General features: G+C 36.1%; 1 protein-coding gene across 3 annotated transcripts in view; it reads left to right on the top strand.

Annotated features, from left to right (window-relative positions):
* Positions 1-22,509, top strand: part of aPKC (protein kinase C iota type) — a 424,352-nt gene extending 401,843 nt beyond the window's left edge. For all 3 annotated transcript variants that reach the window (XM_090389406.1, XM_090389407.1, XM_090389405.1), the window contains one exon: positions 22,161-22,509. In XM_090389406.1, the coding sequence (XP_090245532.1) occupies positions 22,161-22,248 (88 nt within the window). In that variant the 3' untranslated portion in view covers positions 22,249-22,509. The remainder of the gene's footprint in view (positions 1-22,160) is intronic.
* The last annotated feature ends 782 nt before the right edge of the window (positions 22,510-23,291 follow it).

Below are 23,291 nucleotides of genomic sequence, written 5' to 3'. Positions count from 1 at the left end.
GAATAAGAATAGGTGCATGTATACCAATGCTAGAAGTATAGTAAATAAATTTGATGAATATGAAGTGTTGGTCAAGACATCAAAGGCAGATATTGTTGGGATATTAGAGACGTGGTGTTACACAGATATTAGGAATGCAGAATTGGAATTTGGGGAGTACAGTGTATACACAAAGAATAGACAGAATAGGAAGGGAGGAGGGGTTATGCTGTTAATTAAGAAAAACATAAAATCAAAAGAAGTGCATCCAAATGATACAGATGGACAGTGCACTGCTGAGTCAGTCTGGTGTGACATAAGCACTGCGAAAGCAAAAATAAGAGTAGGAGTGTGTTATAGGCCTAATAGCCCACTCTATTTCTCTGTACAATTGACAATTGTACAGAGAAATAGAGTGGGCTAGTAAATCAGAATGTCTTATAATGGGGGATTTTAACTTCCCAGATATTGACTGGAACTTGTGGGTTGGTCACTCACACACTAGTAAGACATTTGTGGATTTATTGGATGATTGTTTTCTGCAACAGCATGTTCGAGAGGCAACCAGCGAGGGTAATACTCATCTAGTTATCAGAAGTGATCACAGTGTACTGATGTGGGATTTACTTAAAGATATAAATACCATCAGGGGTAAAGGAAAGGGTTTTTGCTTCCATAAAGGTGACTACAGTGATCTCAGTTTTTAAATTCTGTACAGTGGGACCAACTGATTATGTTACCAACAGAAAATTCTAAGTGGGAAGCATTCAAGGAATTAATCGTGGAAGCTACTAAACATTTCATACCTATTAAGAAATATTGTTCAAGGTTTAGGCCTAAACGGTTGTCAAATTAACTAATGAGACTCTTGGCAGAGAAGAAAAATGCATGGAATGCATATATCAATTAATTGATATCTTTGGCAAAAGATACTAAGAAAAACATCAAGGATTTCTTCACTTATATCAACTCTAAAAGGAAGGGGATGAATCTGATTGTTCCACTTGATATCAGTGGTTCAACTGTTGATGATCCTGCTCAGATAGCAAACAAACTGATGAGTATTTTGCATCTACATTCACACATGAGGAGTTATTAAGGATTGAAAATGCCAGAAGGTTATCAAATTGTAGCAGGGTGCTTAATGATTTTGTAATAACTGAGAGCAAAGTGGAGGAGAAATTGTTGAAGTTAAACATAAGAAAGGCACCTGGGGTGGATGGGATCTATTCAGTTATATTAAAGAGGTGGCAAAGGAAGTAAGCAAACCATTATTATGAGAGCATCCTTGGACTCAGGGGAGTTCCCCACGAACTGGAGATGTGCAAATGTATCCCCAATTCACAAAGGGGGGATCGAAGGGTGACACGAGTAATTACAGACCAGTTAATTTAACTTCTGTTCCGGGTAAATAATGGAGTCAGTGGTTAAGAATGCATTGCAGGATCATCTAGACGAGACTGCAGCAATAATTCAGATACAGCATGGGTTTGTTAGGGGAAAGTCTTGTCTGAAAAATCTGATTATGATGTGGTTACAAAGGAACTGGATGCAAAAAAATAATTTTGATATCATATACTTGGATTTCAGGAAAGCTTTTGACACTGTTGCGCATGGAAGACTACTGTACAAATTGGAGCAGAATTGTATTAAGTTTAAATTGCTACAATGGATAAAAGGATGGTTGACTGGGAGAAGACAGAGGGTAGTATTCAATGGGCACTGCTCTTCATGGACTAATGCTATTAGTGGAGTCCCACGGGGTTCGGTGTTGGGTCCACTGTTGTTTTGTATATTTATCAATGATATTGATGAAGGTATATCAGGCTTAGTGTCAAAGTCTGCAGATGATACAAATGTTGGCAGGGTTGTTAATGACAGTAATGGCAGTGTGCTACTGCAACAGGATCTAGAAAATTTGGGAAGATGGGCTGAGAAGTGGCAACTGAAGTTTAACATTGACAAATCCAAAATACTGCATATGCGTAGAAGGAACCCCAGAGGAACATACCAATTGTGTGGTACTACACTTAGGGTGGCAGAAAATGAAAAAGACCTGGGAGTAATTGTGCAGTCAGAGATGAAGTTTTCTGAGCATAATGCAGACAGGCTGCCAGAGCAAGTCATGTGGTTTTATCAATGATATACAGGAATTTTGCTAGCAGAGAAAAGGAGGTGATTATCCCTATGTATAAGGCAATGGTCAGGCCATGCCTTGAGTACTGCATACAGGTCTGGAGGCCTCATTTTAGGAAGAATATAGATTTGCTTGAGTGTGTATAGAGAATGGCAACAAGATTGGTGAGGGGAATGAAGGGATTCTCTTCCAAGAGAGGCGCCCCGAGTGCCAAGCGATAGTCTCGAAGCAATTTATAGTGCGATTTTTTAGTGTTTTTCTAGGGCGAGTACTAGCTTTTTTCCTAAAACCTCCTCCACTCGCATCGTTACTGCTGACCCTTGCAACATTACTGCCTCCCTTGCCAGCAACATCACTGCTTTACCCGCCAGCAACGTTACTGCTAACCTCACTTGCAACATTACTGCTAACCTCACTTGCAACATTACTGCTACCTCCACCAGCGTTACTGCTTTCTTATTTTCTGATCGCTTGGTCACTGGTTGGCACCGCTCCTGCCTCCACGTGGTGGGGTTGGTAACCTGGGAGAAGGAAGCCCCTCTCCCAGGGCTAAAAGGAGCAACAATGGATTGTGGTGATTATCCACCACTAGAGCCAACAGGCTCTCATCATACTGACACCCGTAAAAGGGAACACGATATAGGTCTTTCAAAAAGAATGAGAACAGAATCTAACAAATCAGAACCACCAGCATTTCTGATAATGAATTCGTTATCAACTCAACCGGTAAGCAGACTCTCACCCTTTGTTATTCAGAGATATCTCAAGAATGCAGCAGGTACACCAAAAATGGTAAAACGACTTCAGTCCGAGACCTATTAATTGAGACTACACAAGCAGAGCATTCTGAATTATTATTAAAAATGGCCTCTATAAGTGGAATCCCAATCAAAGTGATGCCACATAAAACACTGAACTCCTCAAAAGGTGTTCAGTGTTTTATGTGAGATCTGTTGAATGTCACCGAGGAGGAGACAGTTCAGGAATTACAAGAACAGAAAGTGACACAAGCAAAGCGAATTATGATCCGGAAAGATGATAAACTTGTTCCAACAAGAAATATTATTTTGACATTTAATACACCTAATTTGCCAACTTCAGTTAAGGCAGGATATCTGCACTTCCGAGTTCGTTCATATATACCGAATCCCTTAAGATGTTTCAAATGCCAAAAATTTGGTCATTCTCAAACAACATGCAGAGGCGAAATTACATGTCCTAATTGTGGGGCAAAAAATCATGCCCAAGCAGAGTGTACAGCAAAGTCTCCTGAATGTCCGAATTGCAAGAGGGATCACCCAGCTTATTCGAAATCATGTGACATGTGGAAAATGGAAAAAAATATACAAAAATATAAGATTGAAAATAAAGTATCATACCAAGAAGCAAGACGGCAAGTCAAGGTAACAATGCCAAAATGTAGCTATGCTTCTGCAACCCAAAATTATCAAGCTGTTGCCACCCAAACAGAAGTGTCAATAACACATCCATTGCAGAATGGGCACGATCTGTACTGTTGACAAATCAGCCTACTAGCAAACCTGTTTCAGTTGATGAAACAAACAATACCCCAATCTCAATTCCATCTAAAATTACATCAAGTGATAAAGTACAAAAGAAACCACAAAGGCAGCATGCCACTGAATTGTCACAATCAAATTCAAAGAACATGGACAACGAAGATGCAAATGCACAAGAAGAAACAGTCCTTGATCTTCATGCAGAAGACGACATGGAGACCAGATGTTCACCTATCGGAACCGATGATGTAGAAGAGAGAGTGCAGATTACGGACGCCCTTCCTTTCCTAGAAAGCAAAAGACCAAATACGATCGTCAAAATCAAACTGCTCCTTCTCACAAGAAACAGACAGAATCATCTTCCTTCTCTAAAACCAAATAATGCAGCACATTGTACAATGGAATTGCAGGGATTTACGCAGTAATACTGATGATATCTACGATTTGACCTCACGATATAACCCTATAGCCATTTGCTTACAAGAGACTAACTTAAATCCACAGATAACTTATGCGATTAAAAATTATACAGCCTACAGAAAAGATAGAAATTCTTCAAGTCGTGCACACGGCGGCGTAGCAATTCTAGTGGATTATAAAATACCAGCTAGAAACATTCCACTTCAGACCCACTTAGAAGCCGTTGCAGTTCGTGTAGCATTGGGAAAAACAGTAACTCTCGTCTCATTATACCTTCCACCAAACAGTATCTACAGATTGAAAGAATTAGAAGATCTTATAAAACAAATACCATCTCCTTTTTGTCTTCTTGGTGACTTAAATGCACATCATCCACTATGGGGATCTGCTCACATGGATAATGGAGGTCACTTGATAGAAAAGCTCATAGAGCAACTGAACCTAACATTGCTGAACACTGGTTATAACACCTACACTCATCTCTCCACGGGATCTATGTCAGCAATTCACTTAACTATTTGTTCCCCTCAATTCTTTCCCATTATAGATTGGACTGTTTTAAATGATCTACACAACAGTGATCATTTCCCAATTATATGCAGAATTCAAACAACACAAACACTGTGCCCTGATCAACGGGTAATATGGAAATTCTCTAAAGCAGATTGGGAAAAGTATTCTGCCTCCATCTTCTTTGATAGCCTGTTGATACGACTAGCACCCATTGATGATGTAACTGAACACATCACTAAGCAAATACTGGCAGCAGCTTCTGAAGCAATACCACAGTCTTCTGCTTTCAAACACAGAAACCTAAAACACTGGTGGAATAATGCTTGTACCATAGCAAAAAGGGAAAGAAATAAAGCATGGAATCTGTTACGTAAGTTTCCAACCACAGACAATTTAATTCAGTTTAAAGAGCTTTTTTTTTTCTTTTTTTTTTCTTTTTTTTTTTTGTTAGTTGTTGGCGCATCAGCTTCTGTGGCCATAATGCACCTCCCAAGGTTTTTGCACTACTCTGATCCAAGCCCGAGGCGGGATTCGAACCCACGGCCTTTGGGTTGCCAGGCAGGCATTTTACCCACCCGGCTAGCCCGGTCGGCTTAAAAGGCTTAAGGCAAAAGCACAACAAATTAGAAGAAAAGCCAAAAAAGAATCATGGATGCAGTTTGCTTCCTCTATCACAAAGAATACTAGCAGTCTAATTATTTGGAAAAACATTCGACAACTAAATGGAAAATATCTACCCTTTTCTGTTCCAATCTTAACCAGGAATGGTCAAGAAATAGCTAACGCACTTGCAGACTTTCTCTGAAACGTCTTCCACTACAACTTATGATGCTTCCTTCCTACAAATAAAAGCCTCAGCAGAAAGATACGAGATAAATTTCCACACTACTCGGTCTCTTGCCTACAATCAATCTATTTGAACTCCAAACAGCATTAAATAGATCACCAAATAGCACTGCTGGAGCAGATGGAATCTTTTATGTAATGCTGAAACATCTAAACAACACAGATTTGAATTTTCTAATATCTTTCTTTAACTGAATCTTTTTTGAAGGTACGTATCCCTCTACCTGGCATCATTCCGTTATTTTAGCCTTTCCCAAACCAGGAAAAGATCAATCACTCCCACAACATTACCGACCAATCTCCCTCACCAGTTGTTTGGTAAAACTCTAGAAAGGATGATACACAGATGACTTATCTGGGTTCTTGAAACTGAAAAGCTGCTAAACAACAATCAGTTTGGATTCCGACAAAATAGATCCACTTTGGATCTCATGGTGAAAGCAGAGACTAACATCTGTAATGCTTATGTGAAAAACGAACGTCTTGTAATGGTAAGTTTGGATATTGAAAAGACTTTTGATACAACATGGAGGTATGGCATATTGCAAGAACTTTACTCCCTAGGATTACGAGGACATCTACCAAAATTCATTCAAAACTTTCTTCAACGCAGAACCTTTCAAGTACATCACCAAACAATGCTACTCTTTTTTCACTTAGGGTGAACACTATAACTCAGAACATTCCCAATACAGTAAACCCCCGCTATTCGCAGTATCTGTATTCGCGGTCGCTGATTTAATATAAAATGAAATCTAAGAAATTTTTAATTTTAAAGTGCATGAACATTTTTCGCCATAAAAAAAACATGGGCGTGGCTAAAATTATCTTTCCCGGTCAAAACAGCGCTCAGTGGGTGGGGGGAGAGGGGTGACAAAATCGCGAGCGTGGATGTTTCTCGCTAATCCTTGTTCAGTATGTGTTATGAAGGTTTCGTCGTTTGCTTTTAATTTATATGCTTAAAAATTGAATAAATTTATAAATTGATATGCTTACAAAAGTGATAAATCTACCGTTTTGCAGTGTACAACAGACTTTTTCGAGTGTATTAATGGAAGAAAGTGACTTTATTGTGGACAAGTTCTTCTTTCTAACCCGTACAAAAATATGGCTACGAATAACAAGGGAAATGTGAAAAGATCAAAGAAGGTGACATTAGCGAATAAAATTGAGTTATTAGATAAAATTTCTAATGGTGAAAGTGTCTCCTCAGTGGCAAAATATTATAAAATCAATGAGTCAACGGTATGATCAATCAAGAAATCGGAAGAAAAAATCCGCCGTAGTGTCCGTGAAAACGGGCTAATTGCTTCAAAAATTTGCTCTGTAACTCGTGATGTTAAATTAGAAAAAATGGAAAAGGCTTTAAATCTGTGGATAGAAGACCGAACTCAAAATATAATTCCGTTAAGTTCATTCATCATTCGTGAAAAGGCAAAACTCCTTTATCAACACTTTAGCGAAACTGGTGATAGCACTGGCGGGATTAGTTTTTTAGCTAGCAAACATGCTGGTTTGAAAGATTTGTTTGAAATTTCTAATAAATATTACATTTAATATTAAATTGTTTCTTATTTTCATTTCGATGCCTTATGCTTGCATTTCACTATGTACTGTCAATGTACATAGTCATATTATGAAGGTACATATAATACATACATAGACAAAATTTTAGACTAGTTTTTCTTATATATTTCATACTTTGGAACGGAACCCCTTTATTACAATGGGAGCCATAACTCAGTATTCGCGTTTTCAGTATTCATGGCATTTCTCAGGAACGTAACCCCCGCGAATAGCGGGGGTTTACTGTACTGTCGAACTATATATGTAAGCCAATGATCTCACTATATCTTGCAGTTCAAAAAATATTCATACCATTGAATGACAGCTACAACTATCCCTAAATAAGCTAGAAATGGATATTGTATGTCTGCACAAAAAACAGTTGCAATTCACTTCTGCAAAAAACGCAAGCTGCATCCAGAACCAGAACTTCAGCTGAATAATCACCCGATCCCTCTCACCAGTAACCTTCATTTCCTAGGTTTAATGATAGACACCAAACTCAACTTTGTCCCACATATAGAATAGCTCTGAACAGAGCTATTCTGTATGAATAGTTAAACTTAACATGCTCAGATCTATTTCTGCCATGAAATGGGGTGCTGATAGATACACTCTTCTAGATCTGTATCGTGCCCTTATCAGGTCTCATCTAGATTATGGTGCATGACTCAGCTAGGAAAAGTGTGCTGACTAGACTCAATATTATCCAACACAGTGCCCTACGAACTGCTCTAGGAGCATTTAGAACATCCCCTGTAGAAAGCCTTTATATAGAGGTACATGAACCTCCACTTCACCTTAGAAGGAAAATGCTGCTTCTCAATTATGCAGCAAAAATTCAAAGTCTTCCAGCCCATCCTCTTTGCCCAATGCTTTTCAACCCTGAATGGACCACATTCTACAACAGCAAACCGTCAGAAAATAGACTCACTGGTATTAATTTAAAAGATTTATTGCATACCATTCGACAATATACATCAAGAGACCAATGAAGCTGATCCACCCTGGTCTGTAAATCTCATTCACTGTGATAACTATTTTCATCAGTAGGGTAAGAAATGTCTGAAAAATGAAAGTATTAAACAACTTCATAAAGGTCATGCACTTGACAATTCTCAAAGTTCCCTAATATATACAGATGGTTCAAAAACAGACTCTGCTGTTGGTGCCACAGCCGTCTTTTCTTCTTTTACAGTTTCCATATCACTACCGGTTGAATGTAGCAGTTATACCGCAGAACTATATGCAATAAAATTAGCCTTATAGAATATTAACACTTTCTACAATGCTAGTAGTGCAATATACACCGATTCCATGAGTGCAGTATCGGCATTAAATAATAAGTCTTCAATATCGCATCCCATCATAAAACAAATCTTATCCCATTTAAATCATCTACGAAGTAAAATTCACTGAGCGAAATTTTGCTGGATCCCAGGGCATTCTGGTATCAGAGGTAATGAGAAAGCAGATCAAGCAGCAAAACAGCCTAAGTACAACACCAGCAAAATATCAAGTGCCATATATAGATTATTTAAAGCATATTAAAAGAATCAGTGGTCCGAAACTTGGAAATCACAATTAAACAACAAATTGCTCCAAATCAAAGAGAAACCTGAATTATGGAATTCTAGCTACAGGCAAAACAGACAGGAAGAGGTTATATTAGTGAGATTGGGTATACACACCCAACCCATATGTACCTGCTCATGGGGGATGAACAACCACTATGCATGCACTGTTCATTGCCACTTACTGTGTGTGTGTGTGTGGTATGGTTGTTTATTGGTGCATTAGCTGCTATGGCTATAGTGCGCCTTGCCACTTACTGTCAAACATATACTTCTATATTGTATGCATTATGCTCGTATCAGAAAAAGTGCTTTCCATTCACTGTCAAGATTACAAGAACCTATATCACTTGTCCATATTATTGGAAATAATGCGAATCTAAATGAGCTATTCAGTTTTCTCAAGCAAATATGAATATATAAATTCTTATGATACGAAAATCAGACAGATTAAATACATAAAATTATAACATAAGAATAGGCACATTTTGGTCCCAGTTGCCCTTGTGCCCAAAAACTACCAATCAATCTACCAAGAGAGGCTGCTTAAGTTCTCCAAATTGCAGCGGCTGGAGACTAGGCACTGCGAGGTGATCTGATTGAGGTGTATAAGACTTGAATGGGTTGAGCAAGCTCAATGCTAATGGGAATCTTCCTCTTGTTCTGATTATGAACCTGAGGGGGCATAAATTCGAATTGGGGAAAGACAATTGTAGAATAGATGTGCAGAAATTCACCTTTAGTCAGTGGGTGGTTGATAGTTGGAACAAACTTCCATCTGTTGCAGTGGAGGTCTGCAACTTAAATAAGTTCAAGGCAGAACTAGACAAACATTTTGAGTGAATGGATGGGTGAAATGGGAAGGGTGTTTTTTTTTTTTTTTTGGCCGATGCTATATAAGCTTGATTTCTTGCATCATATGCCCTACTAATGCTAGTCTGCACAGGAACTGTAAAGAGGAAGTTATTCTAGCTCAGCTCCACATAGGACACAGTCATCTGACACGTTTTTCTGCTGAAGGCCGATGACCCTCCTGTGTGCAAGCACTGTGACATATTAACCACAAAACATATTCTCATTGAATGTCTAGATTTTTTAAATGTATGCCTTTTATGTTTTAGTGCTTTTAACTGTCTGATTTGTCAGGTAAAATCTGACTGATACACTCAGTCAGATTTTACCTGACAAAGACAATGTCCGAAATTTTTACAAACTATAAATCTGTATACCCATAATTTATAAATGCTTTTTAATAGTCATTGTTAAATCTGTATACCCATAATTTATAAATGCTTTTTAATAGTCATTGTGTATACTTCTGTTTCTTAACTGTTTTTTACCTTGATTTACTTGTGTTTAATTCTGTGCATTTCAGCAAAGTAACCTATTTGTAGGTTACTGTTGTTTTTAATATATTTAAATACAGTAAACCCCCACTATTCGTGGGGGTTACGTTCCTGAGAAATGCCGCGGATACCGAAAACGCGGATACTGAGTTATGGCTCCCATAGTAATAAAGGGGTTCCATTCCAAAGTATGAAATATATAAGAAAAACTAATCTAAAATTTTGTCTATGTATGTATTATATGTACCTTCATAATATGAACTATGTACATAGACAGTACATAGTGAAATGCAAGCATATGGCATCGAAATGAAAATAAGGAACAATTTAATAGTAAATGTAGTATTTATTAGAAATTTCAAACAAATCTTTCAAACCTGCACCTTTGCTAGCTAAAAAACTTATCCCGCCAATGCTGTCACCTGTTTCGCTAAAGTGTTAATAAAGGAGTTTTGCCTTTTCATGAATGATGAGTGAACTTAACGGAATTTTATTTTGAGTTCGGTCTTCTATCCACAGATTTAAAGCTTTTTCCAATTTAACATCACGAGTTACAGAGCAAATTTTTGAAGCAATTAGTGCGTTTTCACGGACACTACGGCGAATTTTTTCTTCCGATTTCTTGATTGATCGTACCGTTGACTCATTGATTTTATAATGTTTTGCAACTGACGAGACTTTCACCATTAGAAATTTTGTCTAATAACTCAATTTTACTCACTAATGTCATCACCTTCTTTGATCTTTTCACAATTCCCTTGTTATTCGTAGCCATATTTTTGTACGGGTTAGAAAGAACTTATCCACAATAAAGTCACTTTCTTCCATTAACACTAGAAAAAATCTATTTTACACTGCAGAACGGTAGATTTATCACTTTTGTAAGCATATCAATTGATAAATTTATTCAATTTATAAGCATATAAATTAAAAGCAAAAGACGAAACCTTCCATGACAAGCGCATAACACATACTGAACAAGGATTAGCGAGAAACATCCATGCTCGCGATTTTGTCACCCCTCTCCCCCCACCCACTGAAACTGTTTTGACTGGGAAAGATAATTTTAGCCATGCCCATGTTTTTTTATGGCGGAAAATGCTCACGGCGCTTTAAAATTCACATTTTTTTAGGTTTCATTTTGTATTAAATCAGCGACCACGAATAGCGGGGGTTTACTGTATTGGACTTGGCACATATAGTCTTAGTTGCTTGTGCAACATTAAAACTAAATCACTCACTCATTGACAATCCTGTTTGGGTTGCTGACAAGCTAAATAAATATTTTGCATAGTATGAACCAGAGCTGTAATGCTCAATACGTTCTACATTGATATCAATATTTGTAGATAAAGGAGATACAGTTGTAATACTCGATAAACATGATTATATTAATAAGTTAGATTCAGTTGTTTCAGATTCCTCCACTTATCTTGAAGTAGACCCTGCACTATTTACCAATTTGGTCAATCAATACAATAAAACGTTAGCTACGTATCGAGAAAAAACAACTACATTACTATGGTTCAGTTAAAGGAATTGAAGGCCAGGGCATACAATATTCCTTTGTATGCCCTGGTCAGATGAAATTACATAAGACCGGCTTTCCTATTCGACCTATTGTTTCCTACACAAACTCGGCATTTTCATCCTTGGCCACACATGTATATAGCATTATAAAACCCTTTAGACAGGCGATACAATTTGGGATTAAGAACTATGATACACTATTTAATAATCTTAAGCACTGTAGACTTGGCGATAATGATAATTTATTCTCACTAGATGTTACCTCATTATATACGAATGTAAACATTGAATACACGTTAGATATTATTTGGGAAATGTTAAATAATAACTCTATACCGATTAATTATACGAAGCTTCCTATTAAAGAAATTTTTCACTTAATTAAACTCTTATTTGAGGCCAACTATATCACCTTTCAAGACAAAGTATACAAACAAATTTTTGGTTTGCCGATGGGATTGACCTTGAACGGCTTAATATCAGAGATCTATCTCTCAACGATTGAGCGTATACATTTGACGCCTTTTCTATCCCGTATCACATACTATGGGAGGTATATAGATGATGTTCTAGTTATTACCGATAGTAGTACTATCCAAGACATTTTACATTCATTTAATAATATTCACTCTAGATTCAAATTTATATTGGAAAGGGAGGGTACGGATAACCCAGGGGACTCACATCTGGTGAGTATGGGCTTAGCACACTCAGGGTCCTGAGCTGGTTATCATCATTCTTCTCTTTCTTGATGATTCCTTTCTACTTTTGACTCTCTCTCTCTCTCTCTCTCTCTCTCTCTCTCTCTCTCTCTCTCTCTCTCACTCAGGGTAACTCAGGAATTTTTTTTTGCTGGTGCAGCATAAGCTTCTGGCTTCCTTGCACCATATGGCTAATAATAATAATAATAATAAATTTTCTAAATTTCACGCTTACTCGGGACTCAAATAAAATCCAATTTAACATCTATCGAAAACCTACAAACACCGGTATGCTTCTGCATTATAACAGCTATCATCCGTTCTCCTACAAGAGATCTATTATCTTTAATCGATTTCTAAATGCCTATAAATATTCAACAACGGAATCTGCTATGGGCTCAGAGATACAAATATTAACCAGCAGATTCTTAAACAGGGGTTATCTCCTTGCTATAATAAACCAAATTAGGGATAGGTTAAAAAATACTACACCAACCAACAATCGTAATATTAAAAAATACTTTATTTCTGTCCCATATGTTGAACAGTGGCACAAACAACTTAACAGATTTTTTAAAGATACCGAATTTAATATTGTGGCCAGGCCAATACAGAAACTACACACTATACTGAAAAATCGCTCAGTCCTTTCCTCGTTTGCAACACAAATAAATGACCTGGTATACAACATTTCTTGCAGGGATTGCAACTCGTTGTACCAAGGTTCTACGCATTTTTCTCTGAATTTTCATGTAAATCAACATGTGGATGTTGATTTACATTTTCATGTAAATCAACATTCGTGCTTCTCGTTCAGCAGCATCAGAATTAGCCTTTCGTGCCATCAACAAAAAACATACTTTTTTATTTAACGAGGCCAAAATACTTAGTGTCCAACTTAATTATACCAGACTATTAATTGCAGAAACTGTCAAAATTAAATTATATGAGAATTCTGTTAATGTTCGCCGGCCATTTCTAATCTCCAATTCGTGGGCTTTTACACGCATGCGCCGCGAAGACAAACAATCCCTATTTAAGTGTCATGCTCACCCCTATTCGGTAATTTTCTTTCCTGTGATCACGACATATGGTCAAAAAGCGTTGTCAGCTTCAGGAAGGAAAATCATTCTTTGCAATTTTTTTCGTTAAATTTTTTTTAATTGTGTTCATTTGATTTCTAATTGTGTTTTAATCTTTTAATTGTGTTCAATTGAGTTTTAATTATTTTTTATTTTTTTACTGTAATGTAAGATTTGCGATTTTTTTCTTTTTAATTGCTGGAGAGTATCATACGGAAGTATTCTACGTATTATATTGAGGCAAACTTCTCTTATTATTTTACAAATATTTTGCATGTACATTTGCACATGAAGTTTTTAGGGATGGGATTAACAGAAGTACACTAAATTATAACTGGGAGCTATGTGATTTTATGATAACTGAGAAAAAAATGGAAGAAAAATTGTTGAAGCTAAAACTAAAAGCAGTAAGGCTGGAGAAAATAATGAAGTCACAGGTTAAGGAAGCAACACAGAACCATCTAGAAAGAAATGCAACCATAGCATGGATTTGTTAAGGACTGGTCTTGTCTGATCAGTCTGATTGGATATTATGATGCAGGAAAAAATGGAACTAAATACAAAAAATTATTTTCACAACATATACTGGGATTTCAGAAAAGCTTTTGATATTGTTCCACATGAAAACTTGCTATATAAATTTAGGCAATGTAACGTTAAGGATAAGTTACTACTGTGGGATGGATGAGTGCAAGAAGACAGACTGGTTATCAGTGTTCTTGGACTGCGTTATTAGTGCAATCCCTCGGGATTCAATGCTGTTTTCATTATTTATTAATGACATTGATAAAGGCATATCAGGCCTAATATCTAAGTTTACAGATGATACAAAGATAGGCAGCATGGTTAATGCATTAATCAGGGTATGCTACTGCATCCAGATCTATAAAAATTAGGAAGAAGGGCTAAGAAGTGGCAATTGAAGTTTAACATTGACAGATGTAAAGTACTGCATATCAGTAGTAGTAATCTCAGAATAATATACCAGCTGTGTGGTGCCACCTCAAGGTATGGTGACAACAAAAAAGACTTGGAGGTAACTGTGCAGTCAGGTTTGAAATTCTCTGAGCAATGCAGACTTGCTGGTAGAATAGCCATTTGGATTTTGGCTTTGATATATACAGGAATTTTGCCAGTGGGGATAAGGAGATAATTATACCACTGTACAAGGCAATGGTAAGGCCTCATCTTAAGTACTACATACATGTCTGGAATCCTCATTTTAGAAAGAATGTGAATCTGGTGGATCAGAGAAGAGCAATATTGAGAGGAACAAAAGGATACTCATTCCAAGAAAAACTTCAGTTTGTGCAAATTGCAGGGTCTGAAAATTAGGTGCCTAGTTTTAAGGCTTGTATGGAATGAGATGCTAAATGTTGATGGCATCCTTATCTCTTTCTCACACATAAGGGTATAAATTTAAATTGAGGACAGATGTGTGGAAATTTGCTTTCAAGGCAGAGGGTGGTTGATATTTGGACGAAACTTCCATTTGGCATTGTGGAAGTGGGTCGTTGGAATAAATTTGAGGAGGAATTAGACATGTGATGTAGGAAGTGGTTTTTTTTTTGTGTGTGTGTATGTGATGATGCTCAACTAAATAGTTACCTACGTAAGGAGGGAACACAGGTTTTTAATAGATTTATTTATTTTGACTAATGCAGCAAAAGTTTTGTCCTGCTTTCTTGATCTATATGGCTAATACTAATGAGTTTATGGGAAAATAGGTCCAAAAAAAAATTAAACAATAAAATAAAATTATCTTTCTTTACTCAATCCATATTATAATACTTTGTTTTTGATCTTAAATTTTAAACTTGAGTGGGGAAAAATCTGGTTAATTTATTTTGCTTCCTATTCCTTTAAACCATAACTTGGAACAGTGCACTATAATGTTATCTTATCTTATTTTATTTTACCTCCTATTCCATTAAACCAAAACTTGCATTAGTGCACTATAATGTTATCTTATTTTATTTTATCTCCTATTCCTTTAAACCAAAACTTGCAATGGTGCACTATAATGCTAATCCTTGAATCAACTGCTATAATTGTATACTCCTCTGAATCTGCAGTTATCCTAGAATATAAAAAGAAAATTTATTTATGCGAATTATAAGCAAATGTTCATTATAAATGTGATAGCAAAACTGAAAGAAAGGTTTTGATTTTGCATTCAGTATCATTTTGGCAGTCTCATATAGCGCTGTTATGGTTACAAGTTCTCAGTTTTCATAGTTATTGTCTAACAGTAACAGTAATCCAGTTACAAAGAAAATACATGCAATTACTTTTGAAGAAAAAATCAAAATAAGAAGAGTTGAAAGTGGGAAAGGCACAGCAAAGGATAGAGAGCAAATTATGAAACATGTGAAAATAGATTTGAGCATTAGCAAATTACTTCCACTCATGTATAGTAGTATAATGGAAGAAATGGAAAGATTTTTTTTGAAAATATGGATTGATGAAAAAGGTTTGCATAAAAAAAAAATAATAGTAGTAGTAGTGGCAAGTGATGCAAGAAAGCAAGCTTATATGGCATCAGCCAAAAAAAAAAAAAAAAAAAAAAAACTTACACAATTCACCCATCCATACCCTCCAAGAATTTGTCTAGTTCTTCCTTGAATTTATTCAAATCATCCACTTCCATAACAACAAATGGAAGCCTGTTCCAACAATCAACTGTGGCTGAAGGCAAACACAACTTGAATTCATGGCCTCTCGTATGTGTAGTCTCAGCAAGTGGAAGAATGCCGTTAACATTTAGCTTACTATTCAATCCATTCAAGGCTTTAAACAACTCAATCAGATCACACTGCAAGTCTAGAGATGCTACAATTTGCAGAACCGCGCCCTTTTATTCCCTTCACCAGTCTTGTTGTCCTCTGCACCCATAGCAGCAGATCTTCATCCTTCCAAAAGTGAGGCCTCCAGACCTGTATACAGCCTAAGATGCAGCCTAACCATTGCAAAGTTTCTGTATAACACTGACAGAACCCCATGAGCTATCCTGGCAGTATGTCTGCACTGCTCAGAGAATTTCATGTCTGACTGCACAATTACCCCTACATCTTTTTTATTCTCCACTACCATGAATGTAGTACCACACAGTTCATAAGTTACTCTGGAGTTACTGCTACCCATATTCAGTACCTTGCATTTGTCAAAGTTTAAACTTCAACCGCCATTTCTCAGCCCAATTACCCAATTTAATGTACGTAGGTAACGTCAACCTGATGACTATCATTAACTACCCTGCCAACCTTTGTACCATCTACAAACTTAGACATTAAGCCTGATATACCTTCATCTATACTATATTAATCAATACAATGCACCCAGCACTGAACCCTGGGGAACTTCACTAATAACATTAATCCATGAAGCACGTCCATTGATAACCACTCTGTCTTCTTCCACGTAACCATCCCTTTAACCATAGAGTAACTTGCCCTTAATGCCACATTGCTCCAGTTTATATAGCAGGCTTTTATGTGCAACATTAGCATTAGTAGAGGCATATGATGCAAGAAAGCAAGCTTATGCAGCATCAGTCAAAAAAAAAAACGCTCCCATTTCACCCCTCCATTCAATTCGAAATACCTGTCCAGCTGAGCCTTAAATTTATTTAGGCTATCAACTTCCACAACAAAAGATGGAAGTCTGTTCCACCTATCAACTACCCACTGACTAAAGGCAAATTTCCGCACATCTATCTTACAACTGTCTTTTCTCAATTTGAATTTATGCCCTCTCAGGTGATTATTCTGAGCAAGAGGAAGAATCCCATCAGCATTGAGCATACTCAAACCATTCAAGGCTTTATACACCTCAATCAGATCACCTCGCAAATTTCAACTCACAACATTATCAAAAACCTTCCTTGAAATCCAAGTATATTATGTCAAAATTATTTTTTGCATGCAGTTCCTTTGTCACTGTATCATACTAACCTATCAGATTGGTTAGACAAGACTGCCCTTTAACCAGTGATTCCATTATTTTCCCTGGAACAGATGTTAAGCTAACAGGTCTATAATTACTAATATCACCTTCTGATTCCCCCTTTATGAACAGGTTTGATCCCCCTGACTCCAAGGAAACTCTCATAATTGTGGCTAAGGGTTTGCTTACCCCCTTTGCTGCCTCCCTTAATATAACTGGATACTTGCCCTTTTTTTTCAACAATTTCTCCTCCATCCACTTTCCTTTCAGTTATCACAAAGTCATTTAGTTCCTCGTTAGTTTGATAAATTTCTGGCATCCCCTTTCCTAAAGAATCAAAAATTAATAAATCGAAGTATTCGCAAATCCTGAAATGTATCTTGACAGGTTACACGAGTTTATATGAAAATCAATTGTTCGGTTAGCATACATTTGATTAATGTATGGTTTTCCAAGAACACAATGCACATGTTAAGTGAGCACAGGTCTGTACACCTAATTCTGTTTTTGCACGAACTTTTTTTACACGAATTTGATTTAACACGAATTCAAAATAAATATTTCATTCTCTTTTTACACGAGTCATTTTGATTTAACACGATTTCTATGAATTTTTTTTTGCCTAAATTGTAGGAATTTTTTTTTTATTTGTGGCATATTAGTATCATTTCTATATTACACGCACCAATAGATTGGATAACAGCTAGTGTGTGCGTTTTGAAACGCGTGCTTTTGCTTACCAATGTGTACGTCTAGGTATCTATGAATCATCAACGTTTTTATTGAATTTGGTGCACATTTACGGTATTCGTGCATTGTACCTTCGGAAGACATGTAGTAGTAAGCTCTATTTCAAAGTAAAAGAATCTTTAGTGAAATTTGTGCACATATAAATTTATTAATTTTGCCAATAGTCAATAAATTGTAAGTTTACAAATTTTTCATACCTTTTTTTATTAATTATAACTGAGATATTTTTCGGTAGCCCTTATATAATGTCGAATAATTCGCCTATTACCAAAATGAAAAGGAAAACGATTTCTTTGGAACTTAAAATTCAAATTTTAGATCGTCTTGCAACTGGACAAGTGGCTACGTCTCTAGGAAAGCATTTTGGTGTACATGAAGCTACCGTAAGAACTATTAAGAAAAATGAAGCTGCAATTAGGAAGTCGGTATGTTCTGGAACAAAAGTAAGTGTTAATTCATCATCATATACAAGAGATATTGTCAAGGAAAAAATGGAAAAGGCTCTGGTAATATGGATAGAAGATCAGTCACAAAAAAGAGTACCAGTAGATGGAAATACCATCAAGCAAACAGCACTAAGAATTTACAGACAGATTAAAGAAAAGGAGCCAAGCATTTCATCTCAGTTAAACAGAAAGTATGAATTTTCTGCGAGTACAGGTTGGATGACAGGGTTTCTTAAAAGGAATGCTCTTCATAATATAAAAATTAAAGGTGAAACTGCATCTGCAGATGAATCGGCTGCTAAAGTATTCCCGCAGGAACTTGCAAAAATTATTGAAGATGGAGGATACACTCCTGATCAAGTGTGGAATGCAGATGAAACTGGTTTCTTCTGGAAACGAATGCAACAGAACGTATGTAGCAGCCGACCGGGCTAGCCGAGTGGGTAAAGTACCTACCCGGCAACCCAAAGGTCGCGGGTTCGATTCCCGCCTCGGGCTTGGATCAAAGTACTACAAAAACCTTGGGAGGTGCAATATGGCCACAGAAGCCGATGCGCCAACAACTACCAAATCAAAAAAAAAAAAAAAAAAAAAAAAACGTATGTAGCCAAATCGCAGAAAACTGCTTGTGGTTTTAAGGTAGCTAAGGATTGCGTGACCTTATTATTTTCCTCCAACGCTTCAGAAGATCGTATGTTGAAACCACTGCTGGTAAATCGAGCCCTAAACCCACGTTCAATGAAAGGTGTAGATATCAATAAACTGCCTGTTCACTGGATGGCAAACAAGAAGGCCTGGGTGACCACTACTATTTTTACAGAATGGTTCAACAAATGTTTCGTCCCAGAGGTCAGACGTTATATGAATTTGAAAGGTCTCGAATTTAAAGTTCTTCTGATTCTTGACAATGCACCCGGCCATCCTGTCTTGGACCACCCAAACGTACAAATTTTATTTCTGCCACCTAATACTACATCTTTGATACAACCGCTAGACCAAGGTATAATTGCGACAATTAAAACATACTACGTAAAACGAACATTCCAACACGTTTTGGACAAACTGAATGATGAAACACTAACAATCATTGATGTGTGGAAGAAATTCTCAATTATGGATTGTATCAATCAAGTTGGATTAGCGTTAACTGAATTAAAACCAGCAACTTTAAATGCGTGTTGGAAAGCGGTTTGGCCACAATGTGTAAAAAGCAAAGATCCCATCATCCCTAATACGACCGAATTTCCCAACATCATTACAATGGCACACAAAATTGGTGGAGAAGGATTCGATGATCTATCGTTTGAAGATATTGATGAATTGTTAACCGACAAAGCCCTAAGCGAAGATGAAATATTAGATGTTGTCCTTGGGACTCCTTATCCCACAGAACGTAGTGATAATGAAGAAAATGATCCTGTTCTAAATGCAGATTTAATAAAAGAAGGTCTGGAACTGGCCAGAAAATTAGGTAATCATTTTGTCAAAAATGACCCTAATGAGGAACGCGCTGGGAAGTTTCAACGTGAACTGAAGTTGTTGACAGCCTCTTACAGAGAATTATATAACGGCGTAACCAAAACACGAACACAACGATTAATAACTGAATTCGTTCGTAAAACCGGTGAAACATCAGCACCAGAGGAGACTCGTGCTGATTTTGCTCAAGAGATCACAGAAAGAATTTCATTAATAGAGGAAGAAGACGATGTCCACAACATTTCTAGTGATGGCAGTGATATTCCAGTCGTACGCAAACATATGCGCCGTTTATTATCAGAAAGTGAAAATGAATAAAATCTTGTAATGTGAAAAACAGATTTTTTTTGTTCATGAAGAATTTTTTTTCATTTCATATGCATACAAATTTATTTTAATACATTTTAATTACATATTATTACATGTGTATTTTGTTTAAATAAAATAATAAGCTTAAAACGAATATTTTTATGTGTTTTTTTTTAAATTATTTTTACTGATTTTTTTAGATCTGGAACCAATCTTCTTTTTTTACATGAATTTTTTTACACGTATTTTTCAGGAACGTATCTATCGTGTAAAAACAGAATTAGGTGTATTTATTTTTAAAAAGTAATAATTATAATGAGTTCCCTGAGACAAGTCAAGTGCTCCACAAATTTCTAAAATGCACTAGGGTGCTATACATCCACATGGGGAACAACTAGATCTAGAGAATCTGTAAACTGAATTTTTTTGTTTTTAATATGTGATGAAAGTGTTAAATGGTGTTCACAAATGTACGGAGGAGGTTTCTACAGTATGTGACTTCATTTAGGGCCAAGAGTAATCACAACCACCGAAGAAAAATCTAGAAGTAGAATATGACGAGATATTTTAGTATAAGTAGAATAAAAATAAATTTACAAATCTTTTGTTGAGAGACATTCTGAAAGCATTGTTCAAGTTAATTTATCTCTGTGAAAACTTGCATTTGCCAACACTTTTTTCATATATGAAAAAATATTTTCATATATGAATGACTTCAAGAAAATTGAATTTCTTCTGAGTTATCTTTATATTTTTTATTCATCCTATGAAATTCAAACTCAAAAGACTTTCTTTTTTTTTTTCCTCCCTCATTCTCTTTCTCTGTCCCCAAAAATATGAAAGTTATATATGAGTTTTAGTGGCCTTAATCAATAGAAATATGTATACGCTAGGTGGCTAGATTATGAGGTATATCCCCATCATCCAAAAAGTCGACTATTCCTTCAGAGGCATAGACGTGTCATACCAGGCTATGATAGTTGGCATCTGGCATGCCAGTGGAGGTATCATGGACAATGCCACCATGGTTCATTCATGCATAATAGTCCAGCAACTGCAAAACGTGTCCAGTGGTAGTCCTTTGGCTGGACACAATTTGTTGATGAGAGAGACTGAGAGAGGATGAAATGAATGATGAAAAAAGGCACAATTAGTCAAAATGACAGTGCAACACAAATAGAGGTGCACAAAGGAATATTTATCAAATGGCCCTTTTGATATATATATATATATCCAATCCATGACAGAATCACAGTTGGAGTATATTGTAGCAGATCACTTCACTGGGTTCCACTTTTTTCAACTAAAACCAAGCAACCACAGGAACACTGACACTGGATATTTGCGGAATGAAAAATGGTTGACTAATCCTGGTTTCAGTCGTTGCATGCTGATGGCAAGATCAAGGTACTGTAACCATGTTAAATATCAACAGTGCATGCCAGCAGTGGAAGTGTGATGGTGTGGGGGAGTGTGTTTATGGTACGTATTAGGTCCGCTGATACTGGTGGAGCAGTTTCTGAATATGACTGCTGCCATGAACATTGTTTTCAATAGGTACTTCCCTTAATGCTCAGTTTATCCATCTAATATAATAATGAATAAACTAAGTGTGAATGCATGTAGTCACAAGGCTCACATAATTCAGGAATGGTTCTCTGAATTTGAGGTGACTTATTGTACTTCAGTGACCTGCTCACCACATCTTAACCTGATTAAGCATATGTAGAATGAAGCAGAACAAGCTGTTTGCAACAGGAATCTGCTACCATCCAGTCTTAGACAGTTCCAGGTTGCAGTGAGTCTACATGAAGCAGCATCTCTGTAGAATACTTTCAGCACCCCATGGAGCCCATGCCTTAATGACTAGAGGTTCTGAAGGCTAAAGACTTAATTGTACTATTCAAAATTAGGTCAGTGTACCTAATAAACTAGCCACAGTGTATATTGGGTATCTCAGTATAAATTATGTTTTAAAATATGAATTTGTCTAATTATTACAATTTTCACTTGCTAGGGCTGCAATAGAAAATATTGACCAATCAGAATTTGAAGGTTTTGAGTACGTGAATCCATTGTTAATGTCAATGGAAGATTGTGTTTGAAGATACAATACGAAGAACCAAAGAAAATTAACAAGGTGTTAAATATTCATGTTTAACCACCAATATCACATAATTAATTACCACTTGGTACAGACAGCTATCCTCAGTCTAATCAAGGTAATCCACTGAATAAGTACTGTGATTTCATATAATTATTGTGAGTGCAAACAAGGCTTAATATAGTCTTATAGCCTCCTTAATACAATTTAAGAACTTGTCATATATTCCCATTCCATCACTCTTGTACACAGTTGAAAAAGACTATCCATCTCAGGTGCAAACCTTTTTTAAAACAAAAGGTTCTTGTTTACATGTTAAATCTCTATATTTCTTTCATTGACTTTTTTATGCTCTATTGCTTTAGATAAAAGTTTTTTAAATTTTTTTTATTATTATTATTTTTTTTTTTTGGTTTGAATGTTGGCCATTTGGCAGATTTTCTTTATGTGTAACTGTACATATATTTATACGTAAATATTTGTAACATGGATATGTGTTACGTTATTTTTTTTAGTAATTAATCAAGTTTTCAGTTTAATTTTTTCTTTGTTTCTTGTTAATCTTTCATAGTTCCTTATTTTTAAGAATAACTTAACACTGCCGCAGGAGCTTCCCATTTGTCTTTGTGTGTCCACAAACAACATATTTTTTTAAAATGTCTCTTTGCAAGAAACAAAAAAAAAAAAAAATGTTTTTTAGCAATTGACATAATGGATATTCCAATTCTTTTTTGTCTAACTTAAATGTGGTGACCCAAACAGAAAGAACTGTAAGTTACATCTTTAGACCACAATTTATTACTTGGCTTGGAAATAATCAACTTTAAAAATGTAACGTTATGTAACATAAAAATGAACTTTATATTTTTTTGCTTTATCTCATCATGCATGATAATTATCTACAACCATGTAGTCTTTCATAAACGTGCATCCAACCATTTGTATTTAAAAAAAATAAAAATTGTTTTTGATAGTTTTTACTAAGGTGCTACAGGTGTTATTACTTAGCTCAATTGTAGAATGATGGTTGTAAAATAGAGACTT

Source organism: Mastigoproctus giganteus, unplaced genomic scaffold (genome assembly GCF_048544385.1).
Source record: "Mastigoproctus giganteus isolate SK-2022 unplaced genomic scaffold, ASM4854438v1 scaffold_16, whole genome shotgun sequence".
Classification (NCBI taxonomy): domain Eukaryota; kingdom Metazoa; phylum Arthropoda; class Arachnida; order Uropygi; family Thelyphonidae; genus Mastigoproctus; species Mastigoproctus giganteus.
Note: the sequence above shows the minus strand (reverse complement) of the source record. Positions and strands in the feature narration are given on the sequence as shown.